Source organism: Carcharodon carcharias, chromosome 20, assembly GCF_017639515.1.
Source record: "Carcharodon carcharias isolate sCarCar2 chromosome 20, sCarCar2.pri, whole genome shotgun sequence".
Taxonomy (NCBI): Eukaryota; Metazoa; Chordata; class Chondrichthyes; order Lamniformes; family Lamnidae; genus Carcharodon; species Carcharodon carcharias.
The window spans coordinates 33,693,587-33,707,178 of NC_054486.1; the positions used below are offsets into that span (position 1 = coordinate 33,693,587).

The following is a 13,592-nucleotide window of genomic DNA, read 5'->3' on the forward strand; positions in this document are numbered from 1 at the left end:
AGAGAACCATTTGGATTTTTAATGACAATTTGATGTCTTGGTCACTGTTACCGATACCAGCTTTTTATTTCTCAATTATATAAAAGTGGATTCAAATTTGCAAACTTCTACGGTCATAACCTAAATGCTCATTCTCTGGATTATAGTATGGTAACAATAACCACCACACCTGTGGACTCTTGAATTATACACTTTTCCCAGATATGTAACTCCAGATAGTGCAGAGAATGGACTACATACAACTTTAACTGTACAATATGTTAACAATTTATTTGCTACCATTGGTAGCTACACAAACTTTTTGAATATTCAGCAGCGTAGAAGCATCAGTCACAAGTGAAATGTGTAACACTCTGCAGTCCTGGAATCTGAGGCACTGATTCAGCACATAATGGGCCAAGAGTGGGAACAGAATACCACAGGGAAAAAAAACCTCACAACCAGCTGTTGTTCTCCTCCTCACATTTTTGTGGCTCGATAAAAGGTTTGTCTATCGATTTAATTGTCAGTTCTCCACAGTAGATGCACTCAGCTGCCACAATATCCTCGATGTCGGCTTTGATCTGATCACGAGACTGCTGTCCCCGGTCACTGCCCTCTCCTTCCTTTGGGCGCTGCCGAGATTTAGCCTGGTTGCTGGTCACCAACTTCCTCTGCAGCTCCTCCAGTCTGGTCTGCTTATAGGGGGAAAGGTGGGGGATCACTTCCTGCAGCAAGCAGTCCGAGTGGAACATGTGGCCACACAAGAACAGATAGAACGGTCGGTTCAGTAATGGGAAGTCACATGAAGCGCACTTCTCCTGAGACTCCACCACACCATACTTGTTCCTCATCTCTTGGATGTCTTCCCGGATCCGCTTGGCACTCTCAGTCGCCTCCTCCATCTCCTGCTTGAGCTCATCGATGTGCTTGTTGTACTCCTGAAGGGAACTGCAAATGGCCTCTTTGAAATGGTCGATGGTCACAAAATCAGGGAAGAAAGGTAGAATGTCTTCAATCTTCAGCAGGTTGCAGCTGGAGAGGCAGACCATGGCCTTTTTCACATCCTTCTCCTCCTGGACCACATGGCGGGCAATCTTCAGCCACAGCTTCTTACGAAGCTCCTCATCTTCCTCTGGCATATCCGCGCATGACTTAGCAAGATCCACATCCATCTTTAAAAAAGCAGACATTCATTAAGAAGCCTGGCATAAGGAGGAGAACAGAAGCAGAGCATAAACCACACCCTAGGTACAATCCACCTAATCATGGATTCTATCAGATCCAATTAATCCAATGAAAGAAAATTACATGTGACAACAATGACACGGCAACCTGCTTCACATCAGAACTTAACTCTAACTACCTCCATTGGATTTGTAGCCTCCAATATCCTTGTCCAACAAAAATCAATCACAGTTGCACATTTTTAAATGACCCACAGCCTCAACAGCTTTTTGGAGGAAGAGTTCCAGATTTCCACTATCCTTTGTGTGAAGAGAAGTTTCCTGACATCACCCCTGAATGGCCTAGCTCTAATTTTAAAGTTATTTCCCCTTGTTCTGACTGTCCTTACCAGAGGAAATAGTTTCTCTCTATTAAATTGTTTGATTATCTTAAATACCCTAATTAGATCACACAATCTTCTATATTCAAAGGAATAAAAGCTCATAGTCAAAACAACTGGTCCTCACATCATTTAACTCCTTTAGTCCCACTATCATTCTGGTGAATTGTATTGCACCCTCTCAAAGCCAATATATCCTTCCTGAGATATAGGAGCATTAATTATTTTTTTTTTTAAAGTATGGCTTAGTCCATGACATTCAGTTCAAATTGCACGACTACTTTTTAATAATTTTTTTTTTGAATCTTAGTGACTAAACCAAAAAAGACACAAACATTACCCAGCGATACGTACATTGCTGTGGAGTACCTAGCCCAGTTAGTTTACGGGGGGGAAAGTAATGACTTGTTAGTTATATCAGAAATTCTCTCCTGGTGTTAAATTGCAGAAGACAATACCAACAAGTTGTTTCTCAGACCTGGTCTATCTAATAATAATAATAATCTATCTAATTGGGTGGAAGAAACATTTAAAGTTCTTTTGAAGTATAAAAGAAATGTTTTGAAAAGCACATGTGGAACATTACAAGTATTCCTGACTTTCCACATCTTGCTGTTTCCTTGCTACAAGCATTTCCAATTCATGGCAGTGAGACAGGACTCTGGGCAGAACCCATGTTACAATCAAACATGTGACTCAAAGCTTCTGAAGAGATTAAGAATTTGGACAGTTTAAGGTATTGTGTAAGTCAAGCACGTTGTTGTTTTTTCTGTATATCTTTTAGCTTCTGTGCAATTACATATCCAGTAAATACATTTGACTGGTTTTAGTCTGAACAATACAGTGAGCAATATAAGATTTTTAACCTATTAGAGCAGACAGTCCATACAATTTCTGGTATAAATTATTTTGGGATTCAAAAGGTACAAGTTTCAGAACACAAAGGATGTAGATTTGTCTTTAGCACTGTGAACACATTGGGAATGAGACTAAACTGTAATAGTCTCTGGAAAAAATCCTTAATCCTCAGATAAATATGGCAAATTGGATTTTACTTGGCCAACCTGGGCTGATTTTTTAATGTATAATATTTCTATAATTCCAATGTCATTTGTTCACTCAGAGTAAGTCAGCAGCCTGGAAACAGATAGATTATAACTGTGGTTTGAAATTATAATTTATATTCCAAAGACAATCTCCAACATTTCAGGCTATTGAGAGATGGTGTCTGAATGTCCAAGTGTTCCAGTCCACTGACACAGTCTGGTTATTTGCTAAGCAGACAGATGGGATCCTACTTCCTACACCAGAATAGCTTTCACAGAATGATCGTGTGATTTACAGCTCAGTGCATCAAGACTCCAGTGTCTCAGGTTTGAGGGGAAGCAATTTGGAGAGGGGTAGTAGTCTGCCACCTACAGTGTATTGTGTTTTTGCAGCAGCAAGAAACTGGCAGCTTTTTAGAAGTCTGAACTAGTTTAGCATTGAAAGGCTAAGCTGGAGAAGGTAACCCCATTTAAGAGTTAATTTCACCTCTTTGTAGGGGGACTGCCAGTTTGTGGAAGACATTCATTGTTTTGAAATTGCTTGGATTTAAAGGAGCTTGAGAGGAGAGAGATTTAATGGAATGGAGGTTTAGAAGGCTCAAAAAAAGCATTTAGTACAGGTGGTGATGGCCTCGAGGGTAGCAGAAAGAACATAATTATTTTAAGCTTGTAGAATAAAGCAAGAAACAGGAGGAGTAGGCTATTCGGGCACCTCGAGCCTGCTCCACCATTTAATAAGATCATGGATTTTCTGATTGTGACCACAACTCTACTTTCCTGACAGCCCCCAAAACCCTTGACTCCTTCATGGATCAAAATCTGTCCAACCTCAGTCTCAAATATATTCAGTGGCTCAGGGTCCACTGTTCTCCTAAGAATTCCTAAGACTATCAACTCTCAGAAGAATGTCTTCGCCATCTCGATCTTAAGCAAATTAGTCTGATGTACACCGTGCCCCGGATAGCTAGCCACTGGCCCTATTATTCACAACAGTACTGCCATAAGACTCATTTAGGTATGTTGGTATCACAACCCTATGGAATGTAAAGCCATATTTCGTGTGGCAGGAAGCACTCACCCGACAGTAGGTTGAGTTTCATGCTAATGGAGAAGTTTACCCAGACTCCTCAGCAAGAAAGAAACTGCTCCATCATAAAATTTAGAGAGGGAGAGAGAGAGGCATTCACAACCAGTGGAATAAGTTAATGGGGGCAAAGAAAGCAAAATATAGCCAGAAGTAAAAAGGGCAAGGATAAAGAATAAGTAAGTGGTATGGCCTAGCAATACCTATAACATTTCATTATAATCCCAGTGATAACTCCACCAATACTGAGCTGTGAACGTGCAGTGCATGAATGCAATGTCCAGTTTAGTGCAGAGAGACACAGATCACAAAGCTCCTAGCTCTGGTCACCAGTTCATGGTGAATTAGCTAGTTTTACTCAGGAACAGCAGTTGGCCACATCTGGTCTTAGCAAAGGGAAGTCAATCATTGCTTAGTTGGCAGCGCTCTGAATTAGTAGGTTGTGAGTTCAAGCCCACTCCCATAAACTTGAGCACAAAATGCAGGCTGACACATCAGTGCAGCACTGAGGGAGTACTGTGCTGTCAGAGAGGTGCCTTCTTTCAGATCAAACCTTAAACCTGCCCTCAGATGCATGTAAAAGATTCCGCCCTGACCAATATTTCTCCTTGGCGAACATCACTCAAAACTATTATCTGCTCATTATCACATTGCTGTTTTTGGGATCTTGCTCTGTGTAAATTGGCTGCCATATTTCTTGCATCTCAAAGTATCTAAGTGCTTTGGGATGTCCTGATGTCATGAAAGGCGCTATAGAAATTCAAGTCTTTCTCTTTGTAAGAAAAAATGAGCTAAGGATCCTCAATCCCAATGACTGTTGCAAGTAGTATGTATGTGCAGTGTCAGTCTTATTATCAGAGCTGCTGCATTAAAACAAACAATTTAGAGAGGGAGAGAGAGAGGCATTCACAACCAGTGGAATAAGTTAATGGGGACAAAGAAAGCAAAATATAGCCAGAAGTATATAGCTTGACGCAGATTAACCACAAATTTAAGTTACCCATTTTTCGGGCCTCTGCAGTCCTTAACCAATTGCAAGTTCTTGTACCTTTCATTTATCGACTGTTCCCTCTGTAAAACATGCTTTTGACAATTCAGTTTTTGTCCCCTTATCTAAGGAAAGATATACTGGCATTGGAGGCAGTCCAGAGAAGGTTCACGAGGTTGATCCCAGGTATAGAGGGATTTTCTTATGAGGAGAGGTCGAGTAGGTTGGGCCTGTAGTCATTGGAATTTAGATGAGAGGTGACCTTACTGAAACATCTGATTCTTAGGGAGCTTGACAGGGTAGATACTGAGAGGTTGTTTCCCCTTGTAGGGGAGTCCAGATCCAGAGGGTATAATCTCAGAGTAAGGGGTCGCCCATTTAAACTAGAGATGAGGAGGAATTACTTCTCCGAGGGTAGTGAATCTGTGGAATTCTTTATCGCAGAGGGCTGTAGAGGCTGGGTTGTTAAGTATATTCAAGGCTGGGATAGACAGATTTTTAATCAGTAAGGGAATCGAGGGTTATGGGAAAAAGGGGCGCTGAGGATTCTCAGATCAGCCATGATCTCATTGAATGGCAGAGCAGATTTGATGGGCCAAATGGCCTATTTCTGCTCCTATGTCTTATGGTCTTAAGGATGAGAGAAACATAAACCCCAACATACCTGGAGTGCAAGATCCACCGCCTCTTCATACAGTTCCATTGTCTTATAAATGTGCACACAGGCCCGATGGTGGCCATTCTCTGCACAAAGACGCAGTGCGTACTTCAGGTCATAATAAACGTGGGTTTGATTTGCATTTGATCCACCTTGTTCCAGATACCATAGCAGGGCCTTGGGCTTGTATTTGGCATACAGCGACAGCAGGTAGTTGTGAATTGCCTGGTCAGTGACATCCAGCTGGTGCACACAGAACTCCAGGTAGCGAATGGCTTCACCTATCTGTTCCGAGCTGCCAATCTGGCTGTAGTTAACCAGTGCTGGGATAAGGTTCTTGGGATCAAGCCGCCTCTGCATGCCAACCCAGGCATCCACCACCAGCCTGGGAATGTGCTGCATAAGGACAGGGGAGAACTTGTAGAACAGAGCGGGGTCCTGGTACTTGGACATGACTTCCAGCGCTGCACTGTAGTCATCATGCTGGCAGTGATGGGCCACGACCCGCTCGTAGTCCTGCATGATCACAGAGAAGAATACCATGTCCTCCACGTTGCCATGGCTGGCCAAGAGGTCATAGATGGTCGAGCGGTTGTTGTGCAGGCACTCCTTAATTTTGGAGCCGCTCAGGAATTTCCGGAACTCCTCCCTGGTCGTGTCAAACTGGATCTGCTTGCCCTCATCACCTTCGAGTGTGCCTAACCAGTTCAGGTAGATCTCGGTGAGCCAGGTCACCAACAAGGTCAGCTGGGTTTTGTCCTCTAGCTTCAGGTTTTTCAGCTTTCTCAGAAGAAATTCCTTCAGTGCCTCCTCTTGTTTGGCTTCAATGAACTTCAGAGCAATCTCCTCAAAGTACCTCTGAGTTAGGGCATAGTACTTAGCGCTTTCCACGTACTTCTTGTTTTGAAAACAGTGATCAGCCTCTTTGGCAAGGACAGTGTCCAGACACTCGGGGCGGTCTTTGCAGTATTCCTTAGCCAGGTCAAACTTTCCCATGTTCATATACATCTGCCAAACATCCCGTGATTCCTTCTGAATGTGGTACCGGAAAACAGCCTTCTCTGTGTATATCCAGATTTGCCCAGTGACAGAATCCTTGATCATCCGCAGGAGGCGGCCAAATTTATCAGGGAACACATCTTCAAAGACCAGCTGCCCATTCAGCGTGCAAATGGCCTTCACCCTGTCAGAAAGCAACAACAGGAAGTGGAACTGGGTGAGGACAATGGAGCGGGGCGGCTCGAGCTGGGGCTCGATGTCAGCTGAGTACTCCCAGACCTTTACATCACTCAGGAGGGAATCGGGCCTGCTGTAGTCTAAAGTGCCATACAGCACACCATTACCCATCATCCAGGCGAAGGAGCGGGGACTGGTTCGGAGCTTGGAGGTGTAGAAGGAGATCTCACTGTAGCCCAGACTGACTGGGAACTCCTGGAAGCTGGGCAAGCTGTCAGCGTACTGGCTAAAGATGGGCTGGAAGGGCTGCTGCTCACCAGCCTCTGGGGCCCTCCCAACAAACTGATACAACCGTTTGCGGGTGGTGGCGATAACAAAGAGCTTCGCCTCAGTGATGCGCTCAATCTCCAGGCAGCAAACAGGAGCTGGGGACCCGTCTTCCTCCAGGCTGTACACATACTTGAAGAACAAATCGGGACTGTAGTTAAACAGTCGATCCTCCGACACCACAACCTCTGCCTCATACATCTGTCCTTGGCTGGTCCCCACCAGGATGGGGCCAGTGTTGCTTTCGCTCCCCAGATGTTTGTTCCAACCCACACTCTCGATCAAATGTCCTTTCCAGCGGGAGAGGCTTCTCACTTTCTGAGAGTTCCTGTTGAGGTAAAGACACTCACTGGAGGTGAGGCTGATCAGGAGATGGGACCCTACAACAGAGAGAAAATACATCAAAGTCATTTCACACTGAATGCAGTATGATAGTTACACTAGGGCAATGCACACCATTCTAAATCTCAAGATCTAGTTTGCCTGAGGTAAAATCTGTTACTGGGGCTGAAAGGGAAAACAAGACATATAAAACAGTTGGAAGAAGAGCTGTCTGGTTCAGCTGGACTGGCAGATCTGACAGAAATATTTGTCTCCAGTTCCCCTGGGAAAAAGAATCAGGCATGGTTCTTGCTGCAGAGCACTATCCAGTGAGCTGCCAAGTTCAAGTGAAATCATATCCCTGCTCAGTTATAATCCCTCTAGCCTGAAAACCTGTCCCCACTCAGCGTGGACTCTCATTGCCACTGAGGTGTGGTACCAGAGACAGACATTAGAACCTCTCCCCCAACAAGAATGAGGGCCTCACGAGAGGTGAAATGTTAGAGAAAAATGTCAATGTCTCATTTCAGAGACACAATGTTGAATACCATGCTGACTGACACATCTGCTCCATAACTGGAGAGATGTTAGGTGGGTCGAGGCTGCTGTGCAGAGGCTTCTCGGTATGGACAAGCTTGGATTATCACAACAATTCGCATTCATTCAATGCGTTTAATGTAGTTGAAAGCCGTCAGGCCCTTCACAGGAGTGCAAATGGACAAAATTCGATACTGAGCCGAAGGATATGAGGACAAGTGGTCAAAAGTTTGGTCAGAGATAGATTTTGAGGAGAGAGGGATGGAAAAGCAGAGATGTTTCAAGGGGGAATTGCAGAGTTTCGGGCCTATGCAGCTGCTAATGGTTGAACAATTGAAACTGGTGAAGGGAAAGAGGCCAGAATTGGAAGTGCTCAGAGATCTCAAAGAGTTGTTGGGGTGGTGATTACAGAGAAAGGGAGGGGCAGTCATAGAGAGATTTGAATACAAGGTTAACAATTTTAAAAATCAAATGCGGCTGGAGCACGAGTCAATGTATGTCAGTGAGCACATTAACCCACAACAAAAGAAAAAGAAACTACAAGCTCCTTACCTGAGGGATCCAAAAACAGCTTGTGGATCCTGGCATCATCTTTGCGCCCCACTTCAATCTGGTTTGGTTGGTCAGGTTTTCCCAGGTCAATCCTGCCCAAGTGCAGAAAAAAAAAGACCAAAGATCAAACTGCCAGATTGGAGTAAAAACCCCATCTAAGTTATCAGCAATAGTCCCAGCCAGTGTAGAACATGACCCAGAGAGTCCATGGCTCAATTCAGAGCTTTGCTGTTGAGCTGGGTGAGACTGCCCTATACAATCATAGCCAGTGAATTACCTGCAATGGTTTCTTTTTCCAATCCCACATCATATCCTTGGCCTACTCCTATTTTTATTAATTCACAAGATGTGGTGTCCCTGGTAGGGCCAGCATTTATTGCCCATCCCCAATTTCACTTGAAGGTGGTGGTGACCTGCCTTCTTGAAATTTACTGACTTTCTAGGCCATTTAAGAGCACAGTTAAGTGACAACCACATTGCTGTGTATCTGGAGTCATACATGAGCCAAACCGGTTAGGATGGCAGATTACCTCCATTAAAAATACTGGTGAATCAGATTTTTTCCTCCAATCTGGTAGTTTGATGGTCACTGTTACTGATGCAGCTTTTATTCCAGACTTTTATTTAAGTAACTAAATTTTAATTTTCCTAGCTGGTGGGATTTGACTCATATTGCCAGATTAGTCCAAGCTTTTCTTTACTAGTCCCGTAGGCTACCATTCTCTGTAAAAAAAAAAAAATGGGAAAATTGAAGCTCTTGTCTTCAGTCCCTGCTACAAACTCTGTTCCTTAACCACCAACACCATCCATTCCTTGTGAACTGTCTACAACCAAACCACCATATCTGACACCAGGTAATGCAAATTGGGACAAGGACAAAAAAACCTTTCAATACAAAGACAAATGACATCTACAGGAATGCCACAAGAGCTTAGGGAGGTGCGGAGGGTGGGGCAAAGGCAGGGTCCTTACCTGAGCAGGGTGTCCTTGCCCAAGCACATACACAGCTGGTTGTTGCATACCACAAGGTGGCTGATGGCGCTGGGAGGGCTGAAATCAATTCTCTGTTTGGAAAAGATTGGCTTCTCCTCTTCCAAACGAGCACTAATGTAACCTGCGGCAACCAGAGATTAAAGTTAGACCCCACGACCTAACAGATGGCACCACAGTAGCAGGAGAACTGCAAGCCAACTATTACCTACCAACCGTCACTGTCTGTGTTTAGCGTCAATAACCATCAGTAAAGGCAGAGGGAAATGCTATCTTCTCCCTCTCCTCTACACCCAGCCTGACTCCAATCTGCTCCTGCGTGTAGTCACCCCACCCTCTGCTGCCCCCTTGTCTCCCCCACCCACCATCTGCTGATCCCCTGCTCCTAAACTGCAGCTCCTCTCTTTCTCTTCTCTGCCCTCCATGGCCTGCCTCTGACCCCCCCCCCCTCCTCTGGTCAGTGATTATGGTGTAGGAGGCCATTCAGCCAGTCAAGTTCAAGCCTGCACTTTGTAGGCCAACCCAGTCAGTCCTATTCTTCTGCTCTATTCCCATAGCTCTGCAAGTTTATTTTCCTCAAGTGCCCACACAATTTCCTTTATAAATCATTGTCTCCGCTTCCACCCTGCCCTCTTAGGCAGCGAGTTCTAGGTCATTAACATTCGCTGTGTAAAAAAAAGTTCTTCCTTATATCCCCACTGAATCTCCTGGCCAACCTTAGATCTGTGTACCATTATCTTTGTACCATCAGCTAATGGGAGCAGGTTTTCTTTGTTTATCTTATCAAAACCTCCTTTGCTCCAAGGAGAATAACCCCAGCTTCTCCAACCTAATCTAGTAGCTAAAATCCCTCACCCCTGAAAATTCCCCAGATTTGGGGAAGGTTCTATTAGATTAGAAAATAGCAAATATAACTCCTTTATTCAACAAGGGAGGGAGACAGAAAGCAGGAAACTATAGGCCAGCTAGCCTAACATCTGTCATAGGGAAAATGTTAGAAGTTATTAAGAATGTTATAGCAGGGCACTTAGAAAGGCAATCAGGCAGAGTCAATGTGGTTTTGTAAAAGGGAAATCATGTTTAACCAATTTATTAGAGTTCTTTGAAGGAGTCACATTTGCTGTGGATAAAGGGGAACCAGTGGGGGTACTGTACTTAGCTTTCCGGAAGGCATTTGATACATCAAAGGTTATTGCAGAACATAAAAGCTCATGGTGTAGGAGGTAACATATTAGCATGGATAGAAGATTGGCTAGCTAACAGGAAACAGAGTAGGCATAAATGGGTCTTTTTCTGGTTGGCAGGATGTGACGAGCGGTGTGCCACAGGGATCAGTGCTGGAGCCTCAACATTTTACAATTTATATAAATGACTTGGATGAAGGGACCGAAGGAATGGTGGCTAAATTTGCTGATGACACAAAGATAGGTAGGAAAGTAAATTGTGAGGAGGATGAAAGGAGGCTACAAAGTGACAGATAGGTTAAGTGAGTGGGCAAAGATCTAGCAAATGGAGGGCAAATGTGAAATCGTTCATTTTGGCAGGAAGAATAATAAAGTTTATTACCTAAATGGAGAGAGATTGTAGAGCTCTGAGATTCAGAGGGATCTGGGTGTCCTAGTGCATGAATCACAAAAGGCTAGTGTGCAGGTACAGCAGGTAATTAGGAAAGCTAATAAAATTGATTACAATAGTAGGGAGGTTATGCTTCAGTTGTTCAGGTGAGACCACATCTCGACTATTATGTACAGTACTGGTCTCCCTATATAAAGAAAGATGTAAATGCAGTAGCAGTTCAGAGAAGGTTTACTAGACTAATACCAAGAACAGGCAGGTTGTCTTACAAGGAAAGGCTGGACAGGTTTGGCTTGTATGCACTAGAAGAGTAAGAAGCAATTTAATTGAAACCTTTAAGATCTGAAGGGTCTTGACAGGATGTTTCCTAGCACTACCGCTTGGGGACCACTGCTGTCTATCATCCTCTAGTCTGAAAAACAACCATTTGCTATGACCCACTCTTTTCCGTCCTTAAGCCAATTTTTTTGATCCAAAAAATCCACTGACCCCATATTGCACGAGCCTCAATTTTGTTGACCAGGCCTTTGTGATGTTTTGTTAAAGGCTTTTTTAAAATCCACATAGACAACATACTACATTCCCTGCATCAACCTTCTCTGATACTTGATCAAAAAATTCAATTTAGATTTGTCAGACATGATCTACCTCTTAGAAATCCACGCTGACTCTCATTAATTAATTCAAATCTCTCCAAGTGCCTGTTAAATTTTTAAAAATTATTGTTCCTAAAACCTTACCCACCACTGATGTTAAACTAACTGGTCCGCAGTTACCCAAAAAGTCCTTACATCCTTTCTTGAATAAGGGTATCACCTCTACAGCTTTCCAATTTTCATGTATTTCTCCCTTTTCTTGGGAAGATTGTAAGATTATGGCAAGCCCTTGATAATCTCCAACCTCACAAATGACTATGACTTCCTTTAGCCACTTGCAATGCAAGCCAATTGGACAAGGCAACTTATCCATTCTAAGCATAGCCAGCCTTTCCAGTACATCCTGCCGATTGACTTCTACCCATCCGTTACTTCTACCATCACTGCTTCTACCCATATTTTGTCAGCATCTTCTTCCTTTATAAACACCGATACAAACTACTCATGACGTATTCTAGACTTGCCCTGCAACTCCAAGGCTAATTCACCTTCTTTGTTCCTAGTAGCCCCACGCATCTCTTACTACCCACTTGCTGTTAAATCTTCTTATAGAAGGTTTCTGGGTTCTCTTTAATGTTAACTTTCATTCTATTCTCATATTCTCTCCTTGCCAGTCCAATCCAATTTTCTTCATATTCCCCCTCAACTTATTGAGCCTGGTTTTTGCTTGAAGAAATCATCTGACGTACATCATGTACTCACTCCCCTTCCCTCCCCAACCTTTTCTGCTCCCTCTCCCACTCCTCTGCCCCTCTTCTCATCACCTGTGCCCTTCTGCCCCCACCCCCTTCCTGCCCCTCTACCCCGACCCTCCTTCTGCCCCACATCCCTTCACCTCCCTGCTCTTCTGGCCCTCTACCCATCCCTCCTTTCTGCCTCACTCACCCATTCCCCTAACCCCCACTGTCCTCGTCCTCATCCCCTAACCCCCACCGTCCTCATCCCCTAACCCCCACCGTCCTCATCCCCTAACCCCCACCGTCCTCATCCCCTAACCCCCACCGTCCTCATCCCCTAACCCCCACCGTCCTCATCCCCTAACCCTACTCATCCACTCCCTAACTTCCCTCTCTTATCCCTCCCCCCTTCCCCTGCTCCAATTCTTCCCCCTTCTGCCCCTTCTTCCCCCTCCTGCCCCTTCTTACCTCCCTTTATCCTCTCTCTTTCTCCTCCTTTTACACCCTTCCCCCTTCCCGGCCATCCTTTTGCCACCCACCCTTCGCCCAATCTTTATGCAGCTCCTCCACCCCATCCCTCCCTGGAAGTTGAGCCGCCGCCGCCGCCCCTCTGGGAGGGGGGGGGGGGGGGTGTCCCGTCTCATCGCTGCCCCTGTCCCCGGTACCTGACTGCCCGATGCCTGTCCCGCCAAGTCGTTGCTGTTGATACGGGAGGCCGGCTGGCCGGGAGCGGGCCCGGGCCTGGGAATCCTCATACTCATCCAGTATCGAGCTCATGACGCTGGACCCGAAAACAGACAAGACAGCAGCTGAGGCCTGAGCCCGCCAGCCAGCCAATCACAGCCGGGCTCCAGGAAACCCCGCCCACGCGACAAATAGCCAACCCCAGCCGAGTTTAGTAGCTCTGCGCGTTTACCGGTTCATCCAATAAGAGCCGGGATGATCTGTCAGAACTGCGGCAAGTCGAAGCTCCGATCAATTGTTGAAGATCCAATCACATTCCAGAGCAAAAAAGGCCCAGGTCAAAGGGCAATCTCAGCCTCGGTCACGGTCACTGAGGGAAGTCGGATTGCGACGCTGTTAATGCATTTCCATGTGTGAACTTTGCTTTGTTTATTCTCCTCCGGGATGTGCTTGTCCCTGGCTGGGCCAGCATTTATTGCCCATCCCTAGTTGCCCTTGAGAAGGTGGTGTCGAGCTGCCTTGTTGAACCGCTGCCGTCCCTGTGGTGTAGACACAGCCACAGTGCAGTCCACCCACGGTGCTGCTAGGGAGGGAGTTCCAGCATTTTGACCCAGCCACGGTGAAGGAACGGCGATATATTTCCGTGGTGAGAGGCTTGGTGGGGGACTTCCAGGTGCTGATGTTCCCTTGCATCCCCTGCCCTTGGCCTTCTTCTAGGTGGCAGTGGTTGCAGTTTGGAGGGAGTTGAAAAGGAGCCTTGGTGAGTTTCTGCAGT

The 13,592-nt window shown here is 45.3% G+C and overlaps 1 protein-coding gene across 2 annotated transcripts; it reads right to left on the reverse strand.

The window, feature by feature from the left end:
* Nucleotides 1-243: 243 nt before the first annotated feature.
* On the reverse strand, nucleotides 244-12,969 carry vps18 (VPS18 core subunit of CORVET and HOPS complexes). Of its 2 annotated transcripts, XM_041215166.1 has the most exons (5): nucleotides 12,799-12,969; nucleotides 9,208-9,349; nucleotides 8,236-8,327; nucleotides 5,329-7,205; nucleotides 244-1,154 (listed from the first exon to the last, which is right to left on the reverse strand). In XM_041215166.1, the coding sequence occupies exons 1-5, from the start codon at nucleotides 12,908-12,910 to the stop codon at nucleotides 435-437; spliced, it is 2,943 nt and encodes a 980-aa protein (XP_041071100.1). In that variant the 5' UTR covers nucleotides 12,911-12,969; the 3' UTR covers nucleotides 244-434. The 2 variants fall into 2 exon arrangements, with proteins under 2 accessions (XP_041071100.1, XP_041071102.1); XM_041215168.1 differs by lacking the exon at nucleotides 9,208-9,349 and having other exon boundaries at nucleotides 12,799-12,932.
* Between the last annotated feature and the right edge of the window lie 623 nt (nucleotides 12,970-13,592).